The sequence below is a fragment of the Uloborus diversus genome, unplaced genomic scaffold (assembly GCF_026930045.1).
Source record: "Uloborus diversus isolate 005 unplaced genomic scaffold, Udiv.v.3.1 scaffold_954, whole genome shotgun sequence".
NCBI classification, from domain to species: domain Eukaryota; kingdom Metazoa; phylum Arthropoda; class Arachnida; order Araneae; family Uloboridae; genus Uloborus; species Uloborus diversus.
Window position 1 is genome coordinate 49138 of NW_026559181.1, and position 26724 is coordinate 75861.

The window sequence follows — 26724 nt, forward strand, 5'->3', positions numbered from 1 at the left end:
TAATAGTAAAATATGAATTTATTAAAACTTCATTTACAGATGGTAAATGTTGAGTTGCAAAATTCAAAAAATTACAAATAGAAAAATCAATTGGTGTAGAAAGATTTGGGGAACAATATCTTCAAATTTTCTTAACATGCTTTTTATATACATCATCTAAGAATAGAACACTAAAAATGTCATCATAAAATTCTGGATAATAATCACAAGCTCTTTTGCAGTCTGGCATAAAATTTACTTCTAGAATCACAGGAATCATTTTTGGAACTGTAAAATATAAATGAATGATATAAATAGTAAATAATGAATAAAGTGAGAGGAAAAACTTGAACACATAAATATAATTAAGAAATTTAATTCAATTCATGAATAAGAAATTAAACTATCAATGTTTTTCTGCCACTTATATATAGGGTTACTATTATTAAAATGCTGCACAAAAAAGAACCACTGGTCACAATGGCTTCAAATTTGAATCCACAACACTTAAAGAAGGAGGAAATGGTATGGAAGAAGAAGAAACAAGTTTCAAACTTTACAAGTCTGAAATATTATGCTCTGCTTGCAAAGCTATTTTACAAAAACGGCAACAGTGCGCTATCTACTTTGAAGAAATTCTGGCCATTAAAAGTTATAAGGGGCCGTGGTAGCCCGATCGGTAGAGTGTCGGATTCGGAGCCGGAGGGCCTCGGGTTCGAACCTCGATGGTCGAAGACCCACCGTCGTCATTAAAGGGGACTGGGCGACGTTAAATATGCTCGTGGTCTCAATGTCCTCCAAGTGAAACGAAACCTCTGGGGGTGCTAATTTCAGGTAGCTATTAGCTCCTGGATTAGTTCAAAATTCCCATTAACTGTTGGATCCGGTGGTGGTGCTGCCATCCATCGGTATAAAAAATAATGGAGGCAAGGCACTTAGTATGCAGATCCCTCGACATAATACAGTTGTAGTCAGTTTTGACTCGGAATCGGAATCGGAAAAGTTATAAAAAAAAGACTATGGTCTGAGGTTATGGGGTCTGTGGAAAAAAATAATCAAGAAATTCAAAGTGAGAGGTTCTTTTGAAGTGAAATATGGAAATCAATTGAGGCAAAGAGAAGTAAAGGGATATAAGTGACAATTAAAAATTTAGAGTTAACCAGTATAAATAGCAGGGGACCCTCTCCCTCTGTCTTACGCAAGAGTTAGTACTAGTAGCCCTGGTAGGTGCTGCTGTATAGCATGATTTAGAAAAAAAAATCAATGAAAGCCTACCTAAGACTTTATCTTTATACGCGTTTCACTCAAAACTTGAAAACGTCCACTTACATCCCTTTGCTTCCCACTGCCTGAATTGTTTCAATATCAGTAGATGCTCCTCACCTCCTTTTTTTCAAGTACATACAGTCTGAATTTGAAATAAGTCTGGATAACATTTTGAAAATGGGAGACTTTAATTATAATCCCCCTGTATAATAGTAAATATTCTGTGATATGTTAAGCAGCAATTTTATTTTATGCGCTCTCTTTTACAAATTTGCCTCTGTTCTGAATAAATAACTCAAGTTCTTCATGGTGATGTTGAATTTTTATTCATCATATATCAATTAAACTAGACAAGAAACAGGTTCTATGTAGATACAATATTTTATGATACTAATAGAACAGAGTTGATTTAATTAATAAGATTAGAATTCTTGTAATGCTGCTCCGAAAATCGATAACTGATTGTTTTTTGGGTAAAAGTTTGCTTAAAAACATCAAAGAATATTTGTTTACTTAAAAAATATATTAAGAATTTTGCTTTGGCATTAACTTAGAATAAAATCAAAATTTTCATAAAAATGAGTTATCGAAAAGGAAATTTTACAGTAATGCTCGGAATTACAAATTATTACATTAGTTCTTTGTTTTAAAATAATGTTAAGTCAAAAATCCTAACAAAAATTGTAACATACAAGTAGATGAAATTATTTGCCCCTTACGGCAACTTTCAAAAATAAAATTCTAATGATAACATACATTAATCTCTTTAACATTGTTTTTGAACAAATATTGATTTACATGCATTATTCCAAACAGCCCAGCTATCACATCCAGAGACTGCAGTTTTGTTCTTGTTTGAATTCATCAGTCTGGATTAGTGTTTAACTAAGCTGGAGGCAGATGTCATCTCATTGTAGCTGAGAGAGCCAACTGGTAGATAAAGTAAATTTATCTCACCAGTGAGGTTCGACTGGTAAATTGTAGGCAAAGCTTGGGTATTTAGCAGTAAGTTAGTGCCCCTAAGCCAGAGAGAGGGCTAAGGCAGAGCTAATGTAATATACCGATTATTTCTTTGCAATGAAAGTAATTGTAAGCAACCACCACCTGTAACGACTGATTTTCGTCGGAACAGAGGTTTCGCTGCTTCAAAATTAGTAAAGATAGAAATGTTGGTAACATACCATCATAACTTCTGTCCCATTTCAGCATAATATCTAGTCCATACATTGCTCTGGAAGCAGAAAAATCTCCAATGCCTGCAGGGGGTTCCTTAAGGGTTGATGCAGTGAAAATTTCATTGATCATTTCATAAATGCTTTCCTGTTAACCATAAAACAAATTATATGTTTATTAACACTAGAACGACTGACATTTTCTGTATACCTAGAAAGACTGAAGGGGCCAGTGTGGCCCCTACCCATTTTTGGGGTGAATTATTTAAAAAATTCTTCCTGAGTGTGTCCACATACCCAATGCACCTTCTTTCATGACTAAATAAAAACTTAGTATGCAATTATTTGTAGTGTTTCTTTCTATACTGGCCAAAAGCTTGGATCAGTTTTTCTTTTCAAGAGCAATGGCTACCATTAGGCTGGTAAGCAGTCGGTACTGTTTATAGCATTTGGATATCCGACTGGCTGTATAAAGCGGAAGTTACAGGTTAAACTAGAGAGAATGGCCTTTTTTTATGCTACAACAATTAGGAGAAAGGAAAAAAAATTTAATTGTAAAAAAGCTTAGGGGCCACTGTGGCCCCTCCCGTCTTTCTAGGTATAAGGATCAATATTTACAGTACTATGAGGCGAATGATTAAATGATTAAACAAGCGTTCAAATAGTGTCATATAATGAAAAGTCAGGAAGTTACATTACGTTCCGTTTGACATTATCCGATTTATTAAACAACAAACTATGCGAGGGGCCACACAGGCTCCTCCGTCTTTCTAGTGTTAATATGGGTCAAAAGTTCTAATTACTGTAGAGTTTCGAAAATCCGAAGTAATTGAGGTTGACACTAGCTTGGATAACTGAAAACTCGGAATATCGGGAAAGTCATAACAATTGCAATTTTATCCTATCAGGACGACAAAAGACGTACATACGAGGGTCATCCAGAAAGTAAAGTGTTTTGTGCTGGCGGGTGGGTGCGTTCTCCTACTACCGAAGCCGCATGATTATTGACCTTGGCATTGCTTTGCTTCAGTTTGGCATTAGTCGAAATCCCCAATGGCAAGTAATTGCTCAACTGTGTGACTTTTGTATGCCTGTTACAATTAATGATTCTGCCAAGTGTGAGGTTCGTAGCGTTGTAAGATTTTTGAATGTAAGAAGACTGCAACCAATAGAAATTTACAGACAAATCATTGAGGTGTATGGAAATATGATGAACGAAGCATCAGTTTGAAAAGAGTGCATTTCTGGATGGAAAGCACTATGGCAGTGATGAGTAACTTAAAGAAGCTGTTAATGACTGGTTCAACATCTTGGCGGCTACTGTGTATGCAGAAGGCATAGAAGAGCTTGTAAAACGCTATGACAAGTGCTTAAATTTAAACAGTGTCTGTCTAGAAAGGTAACTTAAGTATCAATCAGTAAGTAAATAAAGATTTACTTTTTTAACTCAGCTATTAAGTTTTTATACAAAATCGTTCTTTACTTTCTGGATGACTCTCATACATACCTTTTATTTCCTAGCACAAAGTAAAGGACATCTTGTGGTAATGAAAAATTTTCATTTTAATCACTTGTGAATCTATTACAAGATGTCTGTATGCTCATAAAAACATGTGGACAAAAAATAAACAAACAAAAATATCCTGTTGGTCTATTTCGGTGTAAGTTTCGAATAGTTTTGTTGTGATTTTTTTTTTGTCGTAACAAGTTTTTAGTCTTTAGCACATTTCAAGTGGCATATTTCACGCCTCTTGACTTGTGCTTCAGACACAGCCCTCCTATCGCCCTTAATTACTTTACTATATCACTCGTCTGGAAGAAGAGTGCCACAATACGAAATTTTTAATTTCCTTTTTTTCGCTTAAAGGGCTTCAAATGACATTATCTTTGGAAAATACTGACAATTTTTTTGTTCTAAATACTAATCACCGGAGAGCACAGCAAATAGAATTCTCTAACATCAAATTTCCTGAAGAGCTCAACTTCAAACGCTCCTCCTGTCAAGTTTAATTTCTTCATCTTGTGGCACTCTTCTTTCAAATGAGCAATATGCAGTTGAAGAAGTTTTTTAATAGCAAAACCATTATATTTTTAAATTTCATCAGTCAGCAACTTGAGCTGTTAAAAATGTTCATTATTTTATGGTGTACAGTACAAGGATGTAATGAGGTATCCACATCAGATAGTTTCCCATTAGTTTAACAATATACAGGAATTTTCATAGTGCAAAAGAACAGCATATGGTGTTCTCTCTTTTTTAGATATCTAAAAAGAGGTTGCATTTGTGGCTTCAAAAATTAATGGTGCTCCATGAAGAAACGAAAAAAACTGCATTCCTACTAGCAAGGGTCAAAGTTGAACTTCTTGATATCTTAAGACTCTCCTTTATATTCAATTTTTCATAACATCAAGTGCACAGGAGTCTGTCCAGAACTTTTCACAGGGTCCTATTTTTGAGAATTTTTTTTTTGTGAAAATCAATTTTTTTTTTGTGAAATTTCAAAACGTAAACCAAAAGTTATCTATCAATATAGATTAGATTTTTGGTTTGTGTACTCATTTATTAAATAATGAGTCCATGAAGGGTCCTTTGGTTAATCAAAATTTTGTGAAGGGCCCTTAAAAAGACCTATATTTCCTCTGGTCAGACCCTTGGTATAAGACATAAATAATATAAAAGGAATTATCCTATTCAAGAAACAAAATACCAAAAACAAACAGCTTGAATTGATTGCTTTTATAAGTTATTGAATATGTATTTGAAAAGTTTTCAAGAACAAATTGTAAAAGTCAGTGGATCAATTTATATTGTTTAACTGATCACTGAAAATAGGAACATCATTATCATATTTATTCTAGGTGACATATTAATATAAAACTCCAAACTCCAGAATTTCAAAGGTGATTAAATATTTTAGAATCAGTTTCTAAGGCAAATCCTATTAAATATAAGCACTGTACTTTGAATTTCAACTGCAGTAAACTCCCGATTATCCGTGGAATAGGGTGGCTCAGTAGCCGCGGATAAGTGAATTTGTGCATAATCCACTAAATAGTTAAAAATCAATGTGAGCTTACCAGAATCAATGAATCTCACATACATTTAAACTTTAGCTAAGAGATAACAGTTTATGTAAGAAATGTATGTAAAAGCTTAAAAATGATTGCTCATTATTCAAACAGGAAACAGTTACACATAAGCTAGTAAATGGTGCAAGCAGAATTAGTTGAAACAGATTAAGCTAGGTTATACTAAAAACGCATAAGAGATGGCAGTTTTTTCGAAGACGACTGGTTCGGTTACTCATTTACATGTGTACATGGTACAGATCTAAGAATCAGTGAATAAGAGATCTAAGTGATTAGTGATCAGAATTTCGGTGACCATGAAGGTTTATTGTCATCAGAAAGAAGGGGGAAGAAAGTAATAGGAATGATTGCCTGAATGCACTTGTTAAGTTGAAATGTGTGCATTTATCTAAATTTAATTAGGAAAAAAAAATAATGTGAAAGGTAATCCACCCCGCGGATAGTCGGAAGTTTACTGTACCTAGCATTTAATTATCTTAAGGATAATATGCAATATTTTAAATTCATATTCAATAAAACAAAAACTTACCTCAATATCACACCATTTATAAGATGAATAATAATCTTCAAATTTTTTAATAAAATCATGACAATACATCTAAAATGAAAAAGTAACATAATTTAATAGTATTACCAAAGTTACTTATAATTTCCATTTTTTTAAAAAAAACATACATATGAGGCAGTGAGAAGCAAAGGGATGTAAGTGGACATTTCAAAATTTTGAATAAAATGTTTTTTAAGATAACGTCCTAGGTAAGCTTTCACTGATTCCCCCCCCCCCCTAAATCATGCTGAACAGCAGCACGTACCAGGGCTACTAGTACTATCTCTTGCCCCAAGAGAGAGAAGAGGTTCTCTTACTATTTGTACTGATTATCTCCAAATTCTTAGTTTTGCCACTTACATCCCTTTGCTTCTCACTGCACATTGTTCAATCCAGAGTTATTACATGATTCATTAGTTAAAGTAATACCCTTTTAATTCTTCATTAGTTTCCATTAATATAAAAATTTGTCTTTACTAATAATATGAGACAGTAAGTTTGTCAGTCAGTATCTCACTGAGGGCCAAGACCACTTGGTTAATTTTCGTGAAATTGGTGCAAAATTAATTTAGACCATGAATGTGTGCACCTTCAAACATTTTTTTCTCTAAAACTCAAATTTGCTCTTTTTTCATTCCCATTTTTGCTTTTTCAATGCAAAAGAATGATAGTGACATTTCAAATTTGGTACCAACTAACATATATACTTTTAATAATGGGAAAGAAAATTCTTGAGCTAGAGACGAAAAATATTCAAATACCATCAGAGTTCATGTTATTTTACATTTTTCTGGAGAGAATCAGAAATAAATAAAACGAATACTCAAAATGCTTACCATTAGAACTTTTGAAGAAAAAGAAATGAGAAACATTAAGTAATACACCAGGCATTTGTGCGTGAATGTTAGGTTTAGCATTACTTTGAGGTTTGTTAATAATCAAAACTCAAGAATGCTGAAACCCAATATTAAGGGATTACTTTAGGTGTTAGGAAAAGTGTTTTAAGTTAACTTCATACTCGTTTTTGAGAACTGCTAATTAAGAGATGAAGTAGAAACAAATGGTGCAACAGATTGTTTTAAAAACTTCATGTAGTTCAAAAAAAAAAAAAAAAAAAAAAAAAAACTCTCGAATTCATATGTGATAAGAACTATTATTTATCAGTGATCAACGAAGTAATGCATGTTTGTTTAATTATTTAAAATGTTTTTTTTTTTTAAATTAAAAACCTTTTCCCCCTTTCAGGTTTTTGTTTATTAACAGTTGTTAAGTTGAAGACAAATTAGGTTGGTCAGGATGCATAGTTGATGTCACAAAGGCTGAAAATTGAATGTGATTTAAAGTAACATCCCTTCATTTAAGTACTTAATGAAAGAACATTCTTAAGGAATGAAGCGTGTTCCTTGTAATGACACTTTTCTCCAATCATATTTTTGATCAAGAGCAACCAATGTCAAAAATATCAGTTTTGAGAAAAGAGGACCAAAATGTTTTTTTTTTTCCTGTTTCTATCTAACTTTAATGTCTGCGCCCTGCAAACTTTTGAACACCTCAAAATATTGTTATGTCAGGCTACATTAGGTTTGTACACAGATTAAATTACCTTAATCATACTTGAATTACGACTGAGATCAATTATTTTGGCTCTAAGTAAAAAGACTGACTGTTAAACAAAGAGAAGATTACAGGACTTAGGCAAATGTAATTACTATAACTCAATACTAGGGCACTGCATTACATTCATTGGTTGTTATTGCACTGATGAGTTCACTATTTCATGGTCAGATTTCCATCACAATCTGAATTCGGTCAAATCTGACAATGCTGGTTCTTGCTCCAAGGTATAGATATTATCTTGTGACTTTAATGGATTTCAGTAGGTATTCAAGGGATGTAAAATAAGAAGTAACAACGTCAAAAAAGCAAAAATTGCAGATTACTGCAGACACGTGTTTTGGCGTTACAAGGAAAGCCTTTTTCAATGCAAAAAGTAATGAGCTTATGGATGAAAAGACATCCGACAAAAGCCAAGTGCTAGATAATCAAACAGCTTTAAAGATAAAAATAGCGGATTAACCAAACACCAATGAGAAAATTATAAACCAATAAAGTACCAACAGGAACACAGGGCTCTTGCGCCATAAAAACCAAATAAACCAACCAACCAATAGGAACGTTAACAAAGAGCAGGAGTTCTCTCACAAGCACTGTCAAGCCCAAACAAAGAATTCAATTGGACAAAGATTAAGCCAAAGCTGAAACAAAAACTCAATAACCGTGAACGGTGAGAAAGGAAAAGCTAATGGAAGAAAAACATCAGGAAATGAAATAAACAACAACAAAAAATTTTCAGAAAAAAAAATAAAGATAAATAGAAGAAAAGGGGGGAAAATTCAACCCATGAGAAAAAAGTTAAAAATAAACAAAGCAAGATAGATATAAATGAATGGAAAAAATAAAAATTAAAAATTATGCAAAATAGAAAAAAATGGATAGGGTAGGACAGTGTTAAAGATATGGGAGCCAGACATTGGGAAAATACAGAACTGCTTTAAGATCATTAACTAAGTTAGAACTGTCCCTCAAAATATGGAAAGATTCCCAAAAGTCAAGATCTGATGAATTGGGGCATTTTTGAATAATCTCATAAGACAATTAAAATCAAAAGAGTGATTCAAATCCCAACAATGTTGAGCAATACTAGACTTATTTAATTGCTGTTTTTTCATATAATTTTGATGCTCTTTCAAGCGAAATTTTAAAGCATGCCAAGTCTGTCCAATATAAGCAAGTTTACAGCTGCAATTAATTTTATAAATTCCACAACAATTAAGAGGGTGATTAGGATCTTTAAGAGAAGAGAATGAAAGTTAATAGGAGAGAACACCACAACTGGAATTAGAAACATTTTAGAATGTCAGCAACCTGATAGCTTACAGATGGAAAGAATGGCAAAACAACCAAATTCTTTCTGATGAAAGTTTGGTAAAGAACATTAGTTTGGGATTTCTTTGAAAGTTTTTTATAAATGGAATCAATCAAAGTTGGCGGATAGTCTCTATCAATTGCTACAGCTTTAAGATAATTAAGTTCCACATTAAGAACAAATATTAATAGCACAATAAACAAAAGAATTGAAAGCAGAATATTTTTGATTTGGAGGATGAGGTGATAGTCTATGAGGAGGTAAAGAAACAGCAAAAAGTTTGCGATAAACAGTAGTTTCAAAACCAATTTCAGTACAAGAAACAAATACATCCAGAAATGAAATGCAATTTTTCTTCCATTCATCTTTTCCTTTCTCAAAGGTTCACGGTTATTGACTTTTTCTTTCTGTTTCAACTTTGGCTTAATCTTTGTCCAATTGAATTCTTTTTTTTTTTTTTTTTTGGGGTCTTGACTGTGCCTGTGAGAGAGCTCTTGCCCTTTGTTCGCATTTCTATTGGTTCTTTATTGGTTTATAATTTTCTCACTGGTGTTTGGTTAATCTGCTATTTTTATCTTTTAAGCTGTTTGCTTATCTAGCTCTTGGCTTTTGTCGGATGTCTTTTCATCCATAAGCTCATTACTTTTTGCATTGAAAAAGGCATTCCTTGTAATGCCGAAACATGTGTCTGCAGTAATCTGCAATTTGTGCTTTTTTGACACTGTTATTCCTTACTTTACTTTTCAGCACAAAGATACTTATTTATCTTATTCATAGGATGCTTCCAAGTTTTGTATACATGATGAAATGTTGTTTAAAAAAAAAAAAAAATCATTTTTTACTTATTGGAAATGAAAATTTGCTATAATTTAGCACTTAACTGGAAAATAAAGGAAAAAATTATTTACTTGTTTCAGTGGAAAATTGTTGTAATTCATGACTGTAAAATGTTTTTCATAATCTTCAAAATCATCCAATGAGAATGGCCTGTAACATAAAATGGGAACTAGAAATAGTTTTCATATTTTTTACTAAATTGTTAAGGGGAAAAATGTATCACAACTCACTTATTTGCAAAACGAATCCAAAATCTTTGGTAAACATACAAGTCTAAAGGTCGTACTTTTCTCAACAAGACTATAAAACGAAGATCCATTTTTACTATTCCAATTTCCTCAACGGGAAATAAAACTGGATCAGTAATGTATTCACATGCTACCTGAAAAAAAAAAGTTCTTGTGAAAAGAAATGAAAACAAAGCATGTAAAAAAATTGCCTTTGTATTAAATATATGAATAAAAAACTATGTATGTACATTATCACAATAGCTAAAATTTGACAATCAGAAAAACTATTCAATTAGTTAATGATCTTTAAACATTAAATTTTCTAAAAAAAAAAAGCTATATTCTAAATTAAATTATTTAACTTATTATGACATATTCAATTATGCGGGTAGTATTGATGAAAATATTATTACTAATGGTCTTGTTTCACTCAACCGGATGATTTGGCTCAAATCGTCAGTTATGTAAATTTCCATTCCTCTTGCTAAATTGAAAGGCTTACAAATCCAAATGTTCTTCATATTCCTGAAATAATAAGCAATTAACTATTTGGAGTTAATATTATTCTTTTGATAGCAGGAAAAAATAAAAATGACACCAAGAATTTTTTTCTTCTCATTTTAGTTGAATGCAAACCATAATGCAGACATAATGCAGTTGTTTAAATTTATCAAAATGAAAGATGTTAATGAGTTAAATTTTTGCACAGAAAGTAGGAGAAGTGGTCATTGTGTTAAGCAATTCAAATCTCAGGCTAACCTGGAAATTAGGATAAATTACTACTTTAGTAGAGTTGTGGGCACTTGGAACAGCTTACTGGAAGAGGCTGTAATGAGCAAGAGGGTAGATTAGATAGCTTTAAGCGGGCCATTGATTTTCACTAGGGATTAATAAATTGACTAGGATCAGCCTAGCTAGGCCCAGAGCCTGTCGCTGGTTGTCACATCTGTATTTGTAAATTTATCACCATTCTTAAACTTGAAGAGAAGGGAGGGGGAGAAAGCATTCACTATTTTTTTTTTAAATTCTCATTTTTATATGCTAAAGTGTGTGGATGTCGCCTGCCTTGTCTAGAGGTCAGAGAAGTTTGATTGTGACAGGAAGGTCTGGGTTCAAATCCCGGCTCGGGCATGGTTGTACTTTCTGTCCTTGTCCTTTCTTTGTGTGAATGTGTTGTTATGCTGTGAATGGTTGCCTACTCTATAAACGGGTCCTTATGCAGGGTGGTGACAGGAACTATGAAAAGAAGTTCCCTGACTTTTCCCTGATTAAGTTCACCAAATTTCCCTGATTTACGTTACCAATGATAATGGTTTCCTTCCTTTGCTCTACTTGAAATCCATTGTATGTTTGTATAAAATACAGTATTGAAGGAGCCCAAACCGGGGCGCTCAGACTACCTTGAGATGGCTGGAAGAGCCGACACCACCAAGTATCCACGACATAACATATCCCACAAGTCTGCGCGACGAGCGGGAAAAAGAGCCACGAAAACGAGAATGGAGGGAGGCGCTGAAAGGCCGCCCGAATAGTTCGCTGTGAAATGCCGTAGTTGTAGATGTAGAATTGATATTTGATTTCATAATCGTAAATAGCTGTTGTATATAGGTTCTAGTATTAATTAAAATTTCATTATGAGTGTTAATTGGAATCGTTCGTTGAGTGACAGTGTCAAGATCAGAACCCATCGGATCCCACAGTATTTTAAACGTGTTAAGTTGTGTAAAGTTGATGAACTAAAGATATATTTTAAAAAGATGCTACTTTTTTTAACAAAATGGTAAAAAAAAGCATATCAAGTGAATTGTTTTTGGAAAAAAAAACTACAAAAGAGTACTTTAAATTTTTCTACATGGAAAGATTATAGAAAATTTTTAAAAAGTACTTTACTTCTAGAAACCACTTAGCATAAGAATGTATTAACATATGAAAAATTAAAATCACTCTTAAAAACATATGTGTATTTATGGTAGAACGAAGAAGTAATTGAAATTATTTTGAACTAAATTTTCAAACAGTATAATAATTGTTGCAAGAATAACAAGTGTAATAGTGAAAGAATGGAAGTAATATAGTTATTCTTATTTAACTGACATTTATGCAAAACAGATGAAACCTTTTGACATCCATTCATAGGGAGCTTTACTCTAATCAAGAACATAAATTTTAATGAATGAATACAGCATTTTAACAATAAAAAATAAAGATATTTACTTAAGTACACAAGTTAACTCTATTTCAAATGATTTAAGAATGTAACGAAAAAATCTTAGATTGCTTTTGTAAGAAACAACTTTGAAATGCAAGAAAAAAAAAAACAGAAAAAAAAAAGCAATTAGTCAACTTCAAAATATATAAAAGAAGAATGCAACTTGGTTATAAAATAAAAGAAACATTTAAGTCTGAAGAAAAGAAAACCTTTATAATCTGCGGTGACGGCAAATAGTATAGCGGCAAAAATCTACGTTTTTTTTATTGAAAGTTCAATTTTAGCAATTAAATTAAAAACACGAAGAAGTAATAGCTTTTAAGCTTTTACCAGTATTAATTCAAAAACCAAAGACTTCTTCTTGAAATCGTGATTACAGTACGCTAATCATTTCGAGACAACGGAATAAAGGCAGTGGAGCTAAGGCATTAATGAAGGCTTACTCTTTGCCTGTATGGTTGTTTATTTTACATCAGATTGAAAGCGTGAAAGGAAATTTCAAGCTAGGTAAAATAAACAACCTAACAGACACAGAAGCAATCTCAGGAAGTTCATCCTGCGGTTAATAAATAAGATTCAATACTTTGACGTTGAGGAAAAAAGATTTAAATTTATGCGGCGGTGTATAATCGCTCCTCATTAATTTTACGTTTTTTTTTTGAACAGATAATTGGCAGAAAATGCATAGGGAATTTTGATACTTAATTTTGTAAAGCAAAAAAAAATTTTTTTTCTTTCTTCATAAAATCAATTTTCCCTGATTTTTTGTTATTTTTTCGAAGTTCTCTGATATTTCCCTGACTTTTCCCTGATCTGTCGCCACCCTGTTATGGCATGTGTGTACTGTAGAAGTCGGACTTCACACCAAATTACAGTACGGTTGGAAAAGTGAAGCAGCGCACCCCAAATTGCCATTGTGGTGTGCCAGCACAACAACAACAAAGTGTGTGGATGCTATCATTCTCCAAAGCTAGCTACTTTTTATGTGTTGTATGCTAGGTGTGATCAAGCAGTTGGATTAATAGTATGCACAGCTAAAGTTTCAAAAAGGTTTAAGTCATATAAATTTATCAATAACTCATTATTGTTATTATTAGTACAATGTGTGATTCTGATGAGAAGTGCTTTAAAATTCATGAAACTTATTTGGGTGGTACTTTTATAATCATAGAGTGGAAACCAAGATTTAGTAAGCTTTAAAGCCTGGAATTAGAGATTTTTTAAAAATAGCGAAACTTTGCATGTTTCTAACTAGCAACTGAAAATCTGCAAGCAGAATTATGTAGAGTTACTGAACAAATTTCACAATTTGTTAAAACTTTCATTTTTGATTTTTTTATATGGAGGACACATACTATACGTTCTTTTACTTAGAAATATATTAAAAAGGTTAAAAAAAAAAAATTGAAACCAACACACTGCTCTGGGCAGTATCTGCCAAAATGAGTTTTTGAGATATTTGAGGAAACATGTTTTGGATTCAATACGAATAATACTAACAATAGGGAAATGTTTGAATTAGATTTTTTTTCATGCTTTTTTTCAGAGGAAACCAAATAAGCAAGCTTGTACTATAAAGTTAACTTACAATAGATGATAAAAATGCAAAAAGTTGAAAATGTTACAGTTACAGTGCCTGCCGCTTAGTAAAATCACACTTGTTCTGAGATCACTTGATTTTATAAAATGGCTGATTTTATAAACTGGCATAAAAGGCACTGACCTTAAAAATGAAAGGTTTTGAAGTTTAAATACTCTAAAAACGAAATGAATTATTCATTTGTTATTAGTTGAAGTGTTTCAAATTACAATTGACATTATTTCTTTTATTTGCACTAGGATCTTAATCAAACAACAATACGCCAATATTTTAACAGAATTGAGGAATCAAGATTCAATACTGTCTGAAAGTAATTTTTTTTTTTTGTAATTTTCAATTCTGTTATTTGCACAAGGGTCTTAATCAAACAAACTTGCCAATATTTTAACAGAATTGAAGAATGAAGATTCAATATCGCCTGAAAGTTAACAAAATGTTTTGTAATTTTCAACGTTATATTTTCCTTTTTACTCTATATTGCATTGTACCACATCAAACGAGTTTCTGACATGTTTTGAAGTTTGGTACTGAAATTTCCTCATGTTCTGAGACTGATTCCTTCACTTCTTGGTGCTTCTTTATCAATATTTTATTTATGATGTTCAAAAGTTTTATTTTATGAAACAGCGATAGTGATTTTATTAAAGGATAATTTTTACATGTTTCGATATTGCAATGATTCGATTCTTCAAGATTTGATTTTAAAAAGCGGCTGATTTTATAATCCAGTGATTTTATTAATGGCGGGTACTGTACTGCCTTTTACCTGCCCAAGGCAGTACAATTCTCTAGCATATAAAACAGAATATAGTACAGAAAAAGAGAGGTCTTAAATGCTTACCTTTTTTCCCTATGAAGAAAATGTGATGAAAACTGAGGTAACTCTGACAGTAAATTATACGTAACTGGTAACCAAATTGGGTTTGCTTCCAGAGAATCAATATTTGAAGGCAAGTTTTGGCAACACCTACGACATACAACAGCAAGCAAATCTTTATTTATCAAGACTTGTTCGGATGGAAATTGATTGACAAAAAAGGCATCAGTATGGGAATTGAGAAGCTCCCTAGAAAGATTTTATTTAAAAGTTAATAATTTTTATCATGTAGTTTTAAAAATATAAGTATTAGGTGTTCAAGTACTAACTTATAGTCATAGATTCGTTCTGACAGCCACAGTATATCAGCTTCTAGTTTTTCATCAGTCATTTTGAAAAGAGGATGAGTTAAGTGTTTCTTAACATCAGGGTATTCAGAATACACTTTGTAAACTGTTTTATTGCTTGGAGGAACTACTTTATCACTGCAGGGTATTATTTCTTGGTGGCGTCCAGACTACAATGGAAAAAAAAATATTTGTGCATAAAATAGAGTGTCTTTTTTTAAAAAAATACATAACAGCAATAATAAAACTATGAGTGTAATACTATTTAGTTTACTAAAACCAGATTTTTTAAAATATATTTACAAGTACAGTCGAATCCCGACTTACGCGAGGGATGCGTTCCAAGACCCCTCGCGTAAGTCAAAATTTCGCATTGTGACGAAGGGTGTGTGTAAAAACTTTTATAAATATACTCAATTATTTTAAATACTTGTAAAAACCGCCTAAAACTTAAAAATCATTTATCAACTATACATTGCTGTTTCTTACATAAAAAACTGAATTCTTATTTGTATTTTAAAAAAAAGTTTCATTCAACCCAAAATACTGCTACGATGCACAAAATCAATGATCAATGGGAAATAAAGACACAAAATAAACCAGTACGGTACGTACAGTATGTAGTAAGAAAAACAAATAGACTATTTGTAATGTATAATAGATCCAGTAATAATATTTAACTTAAAAAAGTAAAGATGATGATAATTTATGCTGCCTGATCAAACCGTTATTCTTATATGTTTTTAAATAAACAATACAGCTGCTTCACTTTTTTTTTATTTTTATAATGTTTCCATCTATGGTAACACCCCACTTCCTGGTTTCTTAAATTCACAATACAAGAGCAGCTTCAATTTTCATAATTTTTGCATTTCCTTAGATACTACTCGGTGAACTTTTATGAATTTCCTTTTCTTGACTTTTAATTGTACATATGGAGGATTCACTCATACCAAATTGTCGTGCTGCCCTGCCTTCAACGCATTTTATAGTTGTTCATGCACATAACCTTTAGCTTTTCTTTAATTTTCAGAAACTTTCTCCTTTTCTTTCATCTTCACAAACTTGAGATGAAACTCTAATCTTAAAAAAAATATTTGCGTATTTCCTGACACATTTTACATTTAGATAATTTAGTCTGTCATTGCAAAGCGCCGGTGTTAGAGCTTCCATTGAGAATGATATTACTGAAGCCATGCTGAAAAAGAACTGACGCTGACTTATGTGTCTTTCAAATAAAATAATTTGAAAGCGTTTTTTTTCCTCAGAAGCTTTTTATAGGTTGATTAAACTTGATGAAAACATTACATAGAGCACATGTGTGTGTTAAAAATATTTGTATGTTTAATTTCTTTACCATTAATTTGAATCTGAGGAAGAGCTATCGCTCTGCTCTTGTTTTGTGTCAAAAATGCATAGAAGTGAGATCACGCTGTTGTTTGTAGCTATAATTTTCATATTAAATATTCTACAATTTACTTTGAGCTTTATCAAAAAAGAGAAAGAATAGCTAGCAACCCAAAAATACCACAGGAAGTATTAGAAATTAAGTACTATAAAAAGCTTTCGTAGGTGAAAGTTTTGCAGTGTGAAGTTTAAGCAGTTTTTTAAAAAATCAGCAGAATTAAACCATGTAACTAATTTGCACTCGATGTAAATAAGGAATTTATAAAATTTTTGAAGAAAATGTCTTTTGTGGTAGGTGAGCAAAAAAAAATTTGTTTGTTAAAAATTACCTTTTGTGTAAAAATTAGAGTAAATGCATATTTTGAACATAGACGCTTTTTTTATTTTTCAATATACACATTTTACTGAGCCCTTAAAGCATAATTACAAGAAAATTCTTCAGCAATCAAACAATTAAAGCATGCAATATATCTTTATCAAACAGCTAGGCTCGTACTCCTCTTTCTCATTTTCTTTCATGTAAGAAAAAAGTTCATTTACTTGGTCTGAAACAGTTCCCAGAAAAGTGTTTTAAAGATCATTCTTTATTTGACTTTTGATTTGGTTATAATAGAGATAAATGTACCCTTGTGTCAGAAAAATTTCAGCCAAACTTTGGCCTCTTGGTTCCACAAATATTCCATTTTCAGATTTTTTTAAAAGTTGATTAAAGCTCAACACAGAATAATCACTGTGCTTATTTTTTGGTGAATTTGTTTTGCATTTATTTTTAGCCAGCATTTTAGTTCGTAGCAATATTTGTAATTCTAGGTTTTGAAATTATGTTTTCGCTCTCATTATAAAGTAGGGATCAGCATCAAGCTGAAAAAAAATCTCCCAAATTGTATTGTCTATGTGTGTGCGTGCGTTATTTTTTTGCTTGTTACTTATTGCCTAGTACCCAAGGGGCTCGTCAAATTCTTTTGGAGTATCGAAGGGGTTTGCATAGGGGAAAAGGTTTGGAACCGCTGACTTAAATGATAGTTTGTAACCAATTAGAATTATAAATGTGATAAAGAAACAACTATCGAAAGAAACTAAAATAAAAATTGATGAAAAATTAGTACATACTGCAAAATAATCAGCATCTGGTTCTTGGAGATTAAAATCAATGTGAGATAAGTCCTGAGGATCCCAAGGATATTTTAAAACTTTTTGCAGATCATCTGGGAGAGTAGAGTTAAATCTTGGATAACCATAAGTAGCTTCCACTAGACACATTATATATAAAAACAAACATCAGAATCAATAAAACAAAAATTTAGAAGGGAAAGAACATTCAATAATTTAATTATGTATAAATGATACAGCACTTTAACTCTTTTTGCCATTCAAAAAAATAATATCACTAATAATTAAAAACAAAGTTTATTTTCTTTTTGTTACAAAAAGAATGTTTAAATAATAATTGGTTAGTCCAAAGTACCACAAAATTTATCAAGTATTCCAGCTGTTTTCTGTTGTTGCAACCTACGATACCGCAAATAAGCCATTTTTTAAGAGTTTAAATTAATTTTTCAACAGAGGTGAAAAAAAACTCAAAAGTAAGTCAGCACAAGTCTTTCACACAAACACAAACATGTACGTCAATATGAAACCACTCTTTTTTCATCAACACAAGGTTGCTTTAAAATTTCTCTACATGGGGAGAAGTTCTGGTTAGAACCGGTCTCCCGATCTCTGATGTTGCAGACTTCCACAGTCATCAATGATCGCTCGATTTGGCCCTCGCCAATTTTTTTTTGTTGTAAAATGTTGTAATAATTTTATTTTTCGCAGAAAATCAGGCCTTTTTCTTAATTCGTAGTTAAATTACATTTTTTACCATGAAACAGCTATCTTTCGGTATTGTTCTGCAGAATGGTTTATTGCTGACTTTTTTTCCCTTTCTTTTTTCCCTCCCTTAGTGCAAAATCTTTCTGCCCAAACTCTCTCTCATTCTGCGAAGATGTCGCCTTGTCGGCAGCTTTCTGTCATGGGGGGGGGGGGGGGGGGACTGATTATGTATAAAGCATCTTACATGGCCCAAAATTCAGTACATAAGAAAAGCAATGAAAGGTATCATTTATTCAATGGCTTTTGTGTTTCACAGGTTGATATGAGCAGTGTAAACTATGAATCCTAAAACTGACTTTTTTTCCAAAAATTACACTTCCCTGAACGACCCCAGATTGTGCACCAACGGTGGTACATATGTAATTGCGTATCACATTCAACCTACAAGCAACATGCAAATTACTCTTAAAAATCAATTAACACAAAAAAATACCCAAATCCCAACAAATCATTCGGTATTTTTAAAAAATTTTCTTTAAAAAAATCAATACGTAAGATTTTGCTTATGGAATGAACAAAAGGTACATGATTTCTGCAGTTACATTCTCCCTCAGGTGTTTCACTTTTCTTTTCACGACAGCAAACATATTAAACTAGTTGCTACTGTTACAAAATTACCATTTGCATAGGTAGAGGCACTGAAATTACTAAAGAATATCTATCTACTACTCAGTTTTCAAAGTGCTAATTGGATGCTAGTAAATAGACTGAAAGTATAAGGGTAGGGGTAGGTGGGCTATGTTTTGTGTCAAACTGTAAATATAATTTTATTGTATGTCAAATTAATGCTATTTGATAGCAACAAATATTTGACTTTTTCTCCATGCATCATTTAACTGATGCATTCTCATAACATGAAGAAATGTTTTGTCACCTGAGCATCATTTTGAATACTTTTACCTATATACATACATAAATATACAGGAATACATTCAAGAAACAAAAAACTATATACATTTTAAAGAGAATAATAAATACGACATTCAACTATGGATTTTAAAGTTTTTACATACATCCATTTTATTTACTGAGCCGTATTCCATTTGACATAATTTATCAAACAAATTCTAATTGCTTACAGAAAATTAAGGATGAGAATTACCTTCCGCATCAATGTGGCATTTAGGAAACATTAAGCAGAACATAATGTTTTGCGACGCATAAAAGAAAGGTACAATGGAAAAAGTTGGGTCTTCTGCACGTTGTACTCGAGAACCAAATTCATCCATGATGAACCAACAGCGTAAGGAAGATGACTGTAAAAGAGTAATTCATATGTTATAAAAATTCTTTCCTTCAAAATTCATTTTTAGCAGTAATGCTTACATAATATTACTGATATACATCTACCTTAGGGTGGAGTGAATGCTGTTGAGGAAAAGAGTTTGAGAATTTTGAATCAGCAGGGGGCAAAAAAGTTGCACTGCTGGTTCAACTGAGCACATGGAATATTTGTATGCGATGTTTTACTATTAGGATTTGTCCCAAATTGCTTGAAAGAGTAATCATTCAGTTGTCTTTGGTTAAATTATAACAGGGTTCAAAAATATGATATTTTCGAAAATATCCGATATTTTGATATACATCCGATATTTTCAATTAGCACAAAGTCTTCAAAATAGTAAATGTGTCCTCAAATCACTTTATTTTCTTGTAATATAATTACAATATGTAGACTTAAAATTAAGGTTTCTTTCATTTTTTATTATTTCATTCTACATTTCTATTAATTTTAATGGAGTTAATTTAGCATTAGCTGTTTTACTCATTTTTCTTCTGTTAGTTACTTTTGCAGTTATATGTGATTCAGAGATAAATAATATGCATTTGTTGTTGCCGTCATAAGACATTTTCTTTTTTCTGTTTAATATTTAATTAATCTATTTTAATATGAATTAAAATTGTTATATTACAAATAATTTTATGAATATAAAAGACAAATAAAAGAGAAATATTATATTACTTTGTTATACTAATAATGTATTAATACATCATAAAAATGTAGTAAATAACTTTTTAGCTACTTTTAATAATAAATTAACAATATTACTGTGATTAATATACTTTTTGTATTGAAAATACTATAGTTGAAAAAATAAATATCGAAAGTATCAAAATATCATGATATTTTCAAAATAAATATCGAATATATATCGTGATATATATCACAATATATATTGACCGATATATATCGACTAACCCTGGACACTATGCTGCTTCAGTTAAATTTTTCATGCTAATTGATGTTAAATAAAATTGATTGGTGTGGAAATAACACAAATTACTTATTATTTTATTTAAAGTAAAGCATGAGTTAACTTAATCCTAATTAAACTGTAAATAAATATTTTCTGAAAATTCTCTTAAAGCACATCATCTTTCTCAGTAAAATTCTGGGGTTTATGCTAACACTGTCCAACTGAATAAAAGTTTACACTTTCAATTTGCATCAAAAGCACCTTGTTGCCAAACCCCAACACTTAAAAATTCTAAAAAATGTTTTTATATGTACATGTCCCGCCGAGTACACAAAATTGATGCTACATATACAACAATTTCTGGTAGAAACACCGCATCCCGAAAAAAAATGTGTCAAAAATGTTTAAAATGATCAGATATGCCACACTTAAAAACAATGACTAACTCAAGGGATTATCATCAGGGAAGAAAATAACCATTAAGAAGACTAGCTAGAATTTACCGTATATACTGGCATAAAGCTCTATCCCCCAACTTTTAAAGGAAAAAAATCGGAATCCTGCTTTTAAATCAATCTCCAATTTTTGGAGAAAAATCATGAACGTTTTGTTGTGTTTTTTTGGAAATACTTTTCAGCTTTTCACAAAGAAAGAAATTGAAAACTTATAATCATGTTTACCGACCAGAATGAGCAATGATTTTTTTTTTTACTGGTTTGCTTTTGTAATCTCGATTTCTGTTATCGTTTCTTTTTATTCTAAACTAACATCAATAAATACAGATTTTTAAATTTTTGCTTCCTTACATTTGTTTCAAGATTTTACATTACATTCTTACTAGCTCTAATTTACTTACAATGAACAATACCAAACATTCACAAACAGGGAACTTGGCTTTTCCTGCTCATATTGAACAGTCAGCTGCTTACTGTAATTAAAGCTTTTAATTAATGGGCAGATAATATATAACTGTAACAGAAGGCCCCCTCATTTAGGCACAGTTCGGAGGGGCAATTAGCAATTGACCTCCCCCCCCCCTCGGCTTTGAGAAATTAATGTATTTACATACTTGTGCCTGTGGTTTTTGGTATAATTAGTATTGAATATATACTCTTTAACCCCCCTGGAAATATTGAAAATGACAGGCCTGTGTGTTAGTATCTATTTCTTTATTGTTTAGTTAACAGAGTTTGACTATAATCAGGATAATAACAAAACAGTCGATTATCAAACTCCACATAGGCAGAAAGGCAGCACTTCTGAAAATGTAGCTTTTCAACACGGAAACATTACGGTGTTTCTTCTGGAAATTGCTGTACTTAGGTTGGAGTAAACAAATTTAAAATATTCATAAAGCCTAAGTTATTGTTTTTAAACTGGAAAACACATTTTTAACAAATTTTAGCTCATACTATTAATATTCTGAGGTATCATATCTCATATAGTTTTTCTTTAGAGGGGAAGTTATTCCAGCAAAAATTTAAAAAATAAATAAATTTTTAAAATAATTTTTAAGAGGGTAAACATGTAAAATTATTGATTTTTTTGGGTGTAAATTTGTAGACTACTGCTCTCTGAAAATAAAATTTGCAAATACTTGACAACACCCTGACACCTTTATGAACAACTACAGATTAAAAGCTTTTAATGCAAAAGAGTTTAAATCCCCATCAATTTTTTTATGTCTTAAAATTTTTTAATTGATGCAGCATGAGTTTAGTAGAAAAAAATTGGATACTTGATAAAAATTTGGTAAATTGAAATATTTCACAATGGGATAGCAAATACGTTTCTGTGTAAATTCGTTTTTTAACACTAAAAGTCTATGAAATGTGCTATACTCTCATCATTTGCGTTGAAACACAAAGGGAGTGATTTTGAGACTCAAATTTCCTGTAACCCCCCCTCAAATTTCTGCTACTATAATCGTGCTGCACACAAATGAAAAATAAAAATTTTAAAAATAAAATAAAATAAATATACAAATTAAAAAAATGAATAGAATAATGACGCTAGTTAGAACTTTTGTTGGTTAAAAAGTTTTTCATGAGCAGATAATTCAAAGATGTTAATATTTTGTTGCATTTGCATAATTTTTAGTTTTCAAAAATAAAAAAACTAAAAGCATTAAAGGGAGATTCTTGAAAAAATGTCCTGTGCATAATGCTAAGTTTTTAATTTTATTCAAGTAACTATTAATTAAATATGGGATTAGCTGTTATGCTTTGATTGTACATTAAAGCATGTATTTTTCTCCAACAGCATTATTTTTTGACGGCTTAGGTTAGCTGGAAAAAATAAAAAACTTAGCGTTATGCACAAGATATTTTTCGCAAACCGCCCTAACGAATATGTAATTTTGGGTTTTTGTTCTTTTGAGAAATGCAGCAACATAAAGAAAATCAACACTCTATTTCATGTGGATACAGTAAAACCTTGTGGATTTGAACTAACTGGAGCCAAAAGTAATACAAATGATCAAAAAATTTGGGTAGTATGGGTAATAAACAAGGTCTTAAATAAGCAGGCTTGCTGTCCGCTTACGGAAACAAAACCCAATTTAGTAGCAAAATTACACAGAATTGTTTCAAAGAAATAAAAAAAGATTAAAACAATTTTTCAAATCATTACTTCACGAAGAATTTGTCTACTGTCTTCTAGTTTAAACAAAGGTGTGCTTTGAATAAAGCACCGTCAATCTAAAGCTTTATCATTAGAATTCAATTGCAGTGGTGTTTGTTAGATAACCATAATTTACTGTATAATGTGAGCATGAGCTGCACAATTAATCAAAACAAAAAGCAAATGTTTGCCTCACTAAGTTACATTCTTACTATCACATTTTAAAATTATCTATGTGAACAGACATTTTTTTTTAAAGCTTCAAACTTGATCCAAATAATCTGGAGATAAATGAGGGTTGAATAACAATGGTTCTACTGTATCATGATTTTATAGCATTAACATTATTTTAAATGTAAAACCTCAAGGTATCAACATTATAAGCTAAAATTACAAATAATGAGTTTTAGCAATTTTTTGAAACCACTTTTTTTTTCTTTGTTCCAGCTACTTGAATTCGAAAAGGAAAAAAAAAGGTTACTCTCTCTCTCTCTAATTGTATTACACATTTAAATTATAAAGAAATGTATAGACACACAGCATCAATTATAAACACACATCATTACTTAAATATAAAGAAAATTAATGAAACTCGAATGAAAAAATGACATACCTGACTAGAATTTTGTACCAAATATGAATTGTTAAACCTTAAAAAAGAAATAAAAAATGCATTCAATAAATATAGATGCTTCTCATTAAAATATACACAGTGAAATCCCATTACAACGAAATTTCCATTTCAGAGAAATTCATTTACAGTCCAGATTTAACTGCCATTACATTGCTTGAATTCCATTGCAAAAAATTCCAGTTACAGCAATAAAAGTTTTCAGTCGCTTAAAGTTCAATATTAACGAGATTTCACTTTCGTTTTACTTACTTTCACAAAAAATAATCTGATGAAAAAATGTTAACTTTTATTTTGGTTTATTATTAACTTATATCTAACTTTTTATTTTATTTAAAATAGTTAACTTTTATTTTATAACTTAAATAAGTTATAATATACTATATTATATTATAACTTATTTATTATATTACTTAACTAAATTTTATTTAAATGTCAACTTTTTAACATGGGTATTATAAGCATGAATACTTTTTGTGGTATCATTCTCTACAAGCAAAACACGATGAGTAATACATTAAAATAAACATAATATATATATCATTCATAAATGGTATTTTATAACTACAAAACAAAGCATTATATATATCAGTTCAATTTAAACTTTTAATTTACTAACAGGACTTATCAGTCCTTTCAATTTTCTCACGATACTGTAACATTTTAAATGCTTTGAAACCCATCAGGACTTCAAAGTCCAATTTTGTGAGGCTCAACCTTCAGTTGTTAGATTGTAGCACAGATTCATTATATAGTAATGAGTAACCACCAAATTTAAGCCTTTAAAAGGTAACAAAAAAAATTAAAACCTTTTACAAATTCAGTAAATAAATTGTTAATATATTGCAATTTCATTTCATTATAGTATTGTTTCACTGCAAAACTGTTAACACTTATTCTGCTTCATTTTGATAAGCAATTTCAAGAAACTATTTTTAAAATGTGGTGATTTCCTTCAGTCAAAAGTATACTACTTTTAGTCATTGAAACAGATACAATGAGCAAAAAAAAAAAAGCATGGATGCAGAAAATACTTTTATTTTCCCAACAGTTTTTTTTAAATTAATTTTTTAAAATGTGCGATTTTTCAAACAAGGCGTGGTCTTGATGACGTCACAAATGATGCACTTTGCCGCATCTTTCTACCTTGTTTCCACATTATGATAATCAAGAAACGAATTAAATGTTGTGTTCTACGCTTGATATCAACCATATCGTTGCCAGTACACGTGAGTAAAGATGCGAATTAAATATTTTGCACTGCGAATGGCAACACAGAATGGCATTTCATCATTTGTGATGTCATTGGCAGAAGTCGTAAACAATAAAGCGCTCCAATTTAAGTATTTTTTAAAAAGTATTAAACTTAAACAAATTATTTAAAAAATGGTCAAATTCTAGGTTTTTAAGTATAATCTTCCAAAAAAAAAATACTTTTAAAATTTTGGAAACGAACCCATTGTCATTAGATTTAGCAGAAAACTTTATAACAATAAATTATAGTATCTTATTTATCCTCTTATGTACATTTAGTGACAAACAACCCTTGGACATCACCAGCAATGAAACTCGTGCCACAGCATGATAATTTGGTAATATTTTTGACAATTGAAATGCTTTTTTTTGACAAGGCTGAACTGGATCTGGTCACTTAATTGTTTTACTGGTAAGACAGTAATTTTAGTAGAATGAAGAAATGAAAAAGTAGTCAACAATGAAAGCTATCTACTGAAGTTTAGGGTTCATCCACTGAAGTTAGTGTTAAAATTTCAACTATCAAACTATCCCCAAACAGGCAATTGGTTCATTCAAATGTAAAAGCAACTCTGGTCATACCTTGATGTTCGATTTTTTAGCAATAAATAATATCTAAGCTTTTAAATCTCAACAATTAATGGTTTGCCTTCTTTGAAATTTTTTTAAAACAGAGGAAAATGATTGTCTCATTCCATATTTTTTGTGTTTAAACTAACAGTCAATGCCAGTTTAAACTCTGAAAAGAAAGGTGGGGAGGGGGGGGGAGTAAATGATTTACTATGTAATCAGCGTACTTCCACATCTCTCTTAATACATCATTAACTGCATCTTCAACTGGCCGATTCAGAAAGCACACATTCATTATGGAACACATTCTCTCCACAAGATCAATGCTGTTTTCTAAAGTTCTTCGGGCTGTTTCCCACGTATAAGTCCAAGCATGATCAATGAGGTAAATACTGAAAAGAAAATTAGGAAAAGTTCTTTATTTTGCACAAAATTAAAAACAAATGAAACTGATGAAGAAATGAGATTTTGATTCAAATTTTATTTTTAGCATAAGTAACTAGCTTAGTTTTATTTTATTTTAATTGTTCTTCTGTCACCAAAGCCAACCTTAGTGAATGTGGGGCTCCAATTGGAGAAATAGTGGTATGGCCCTTTACAATACGATTGCTTTAAATTTGAGACACAAAAGAAGAATTGGAGTGAAAATTTAAAAAAAAAAAAAAAAAAAAAATGTAAGACAAGTTAAACACCGATTTCTTCTGGGCAATTTAGTGCTTTGACGGATATATTATATCAAATGCTACAAGACCCAAGATTTTACACTGTCTTTTGTGACGCCTGCAGTACCACAAAGATGGAAGGTAGGCGACGACCCCGGGAAAATTTTAGGAATTAAAGTCTAAAAAATGCAGTTTTAGTCAAAAGTGGTTTGAGAAAGGGAAAAGCTTGTTCAAAAGCTCCAGCAGAATTTAAAACTGACATCAAAATCGAAACTTTAGGAAATTTTTGGTAAAATTAAAGGAAACAGGGTAGGAGTTTTTGATTGAATTATTTTCAATATTGAAATCAAATTTTAATCATACTTTATTTCTCCTGTTACCTAAAGGAGGGCGGGAGGGAATGATTTTTTCTTCTGGTGTGGGGCCAGATTGGGACTCTTTGGATCTAATCAACCCAAGGTCGGCTGTCTGTCACTAAAATTGTT

General features: G+C 31.2%; 1 protein-coding gene across 1 annotated transcript; it reads right to left on the bottom strand.

Annotated features, from left to right (window-relative positions):
- LOC129234051 (tubulin--tyrosine ligase-like protein 12) lies at nucleotides 1-25969 on the bottom strand (the record flags this gene model as incomplete). Its single annotated transcript, XM_054867950.1, has 12 exons — nucleotides 1-267; nucleotides 2427-2565; nucleotides 6037-6105; nucleotides 9889-9967; nucleotides 10048-10199; nucleotides 10461-10572; nucleotides 14698-14922; nucleotides 15003-15190; nucleotides 17538-17677; nucleotides 19405-19558; nucleotides 23736-23772; nucleotides 25805-25969. Coding segments are annotated over 12 exons (1606 nt in total), but the record flags the coding sequence as incomplete, so codon positions are not given.
- Nucleotides 25970-26724: the final 755 nt, after the last annotated feature.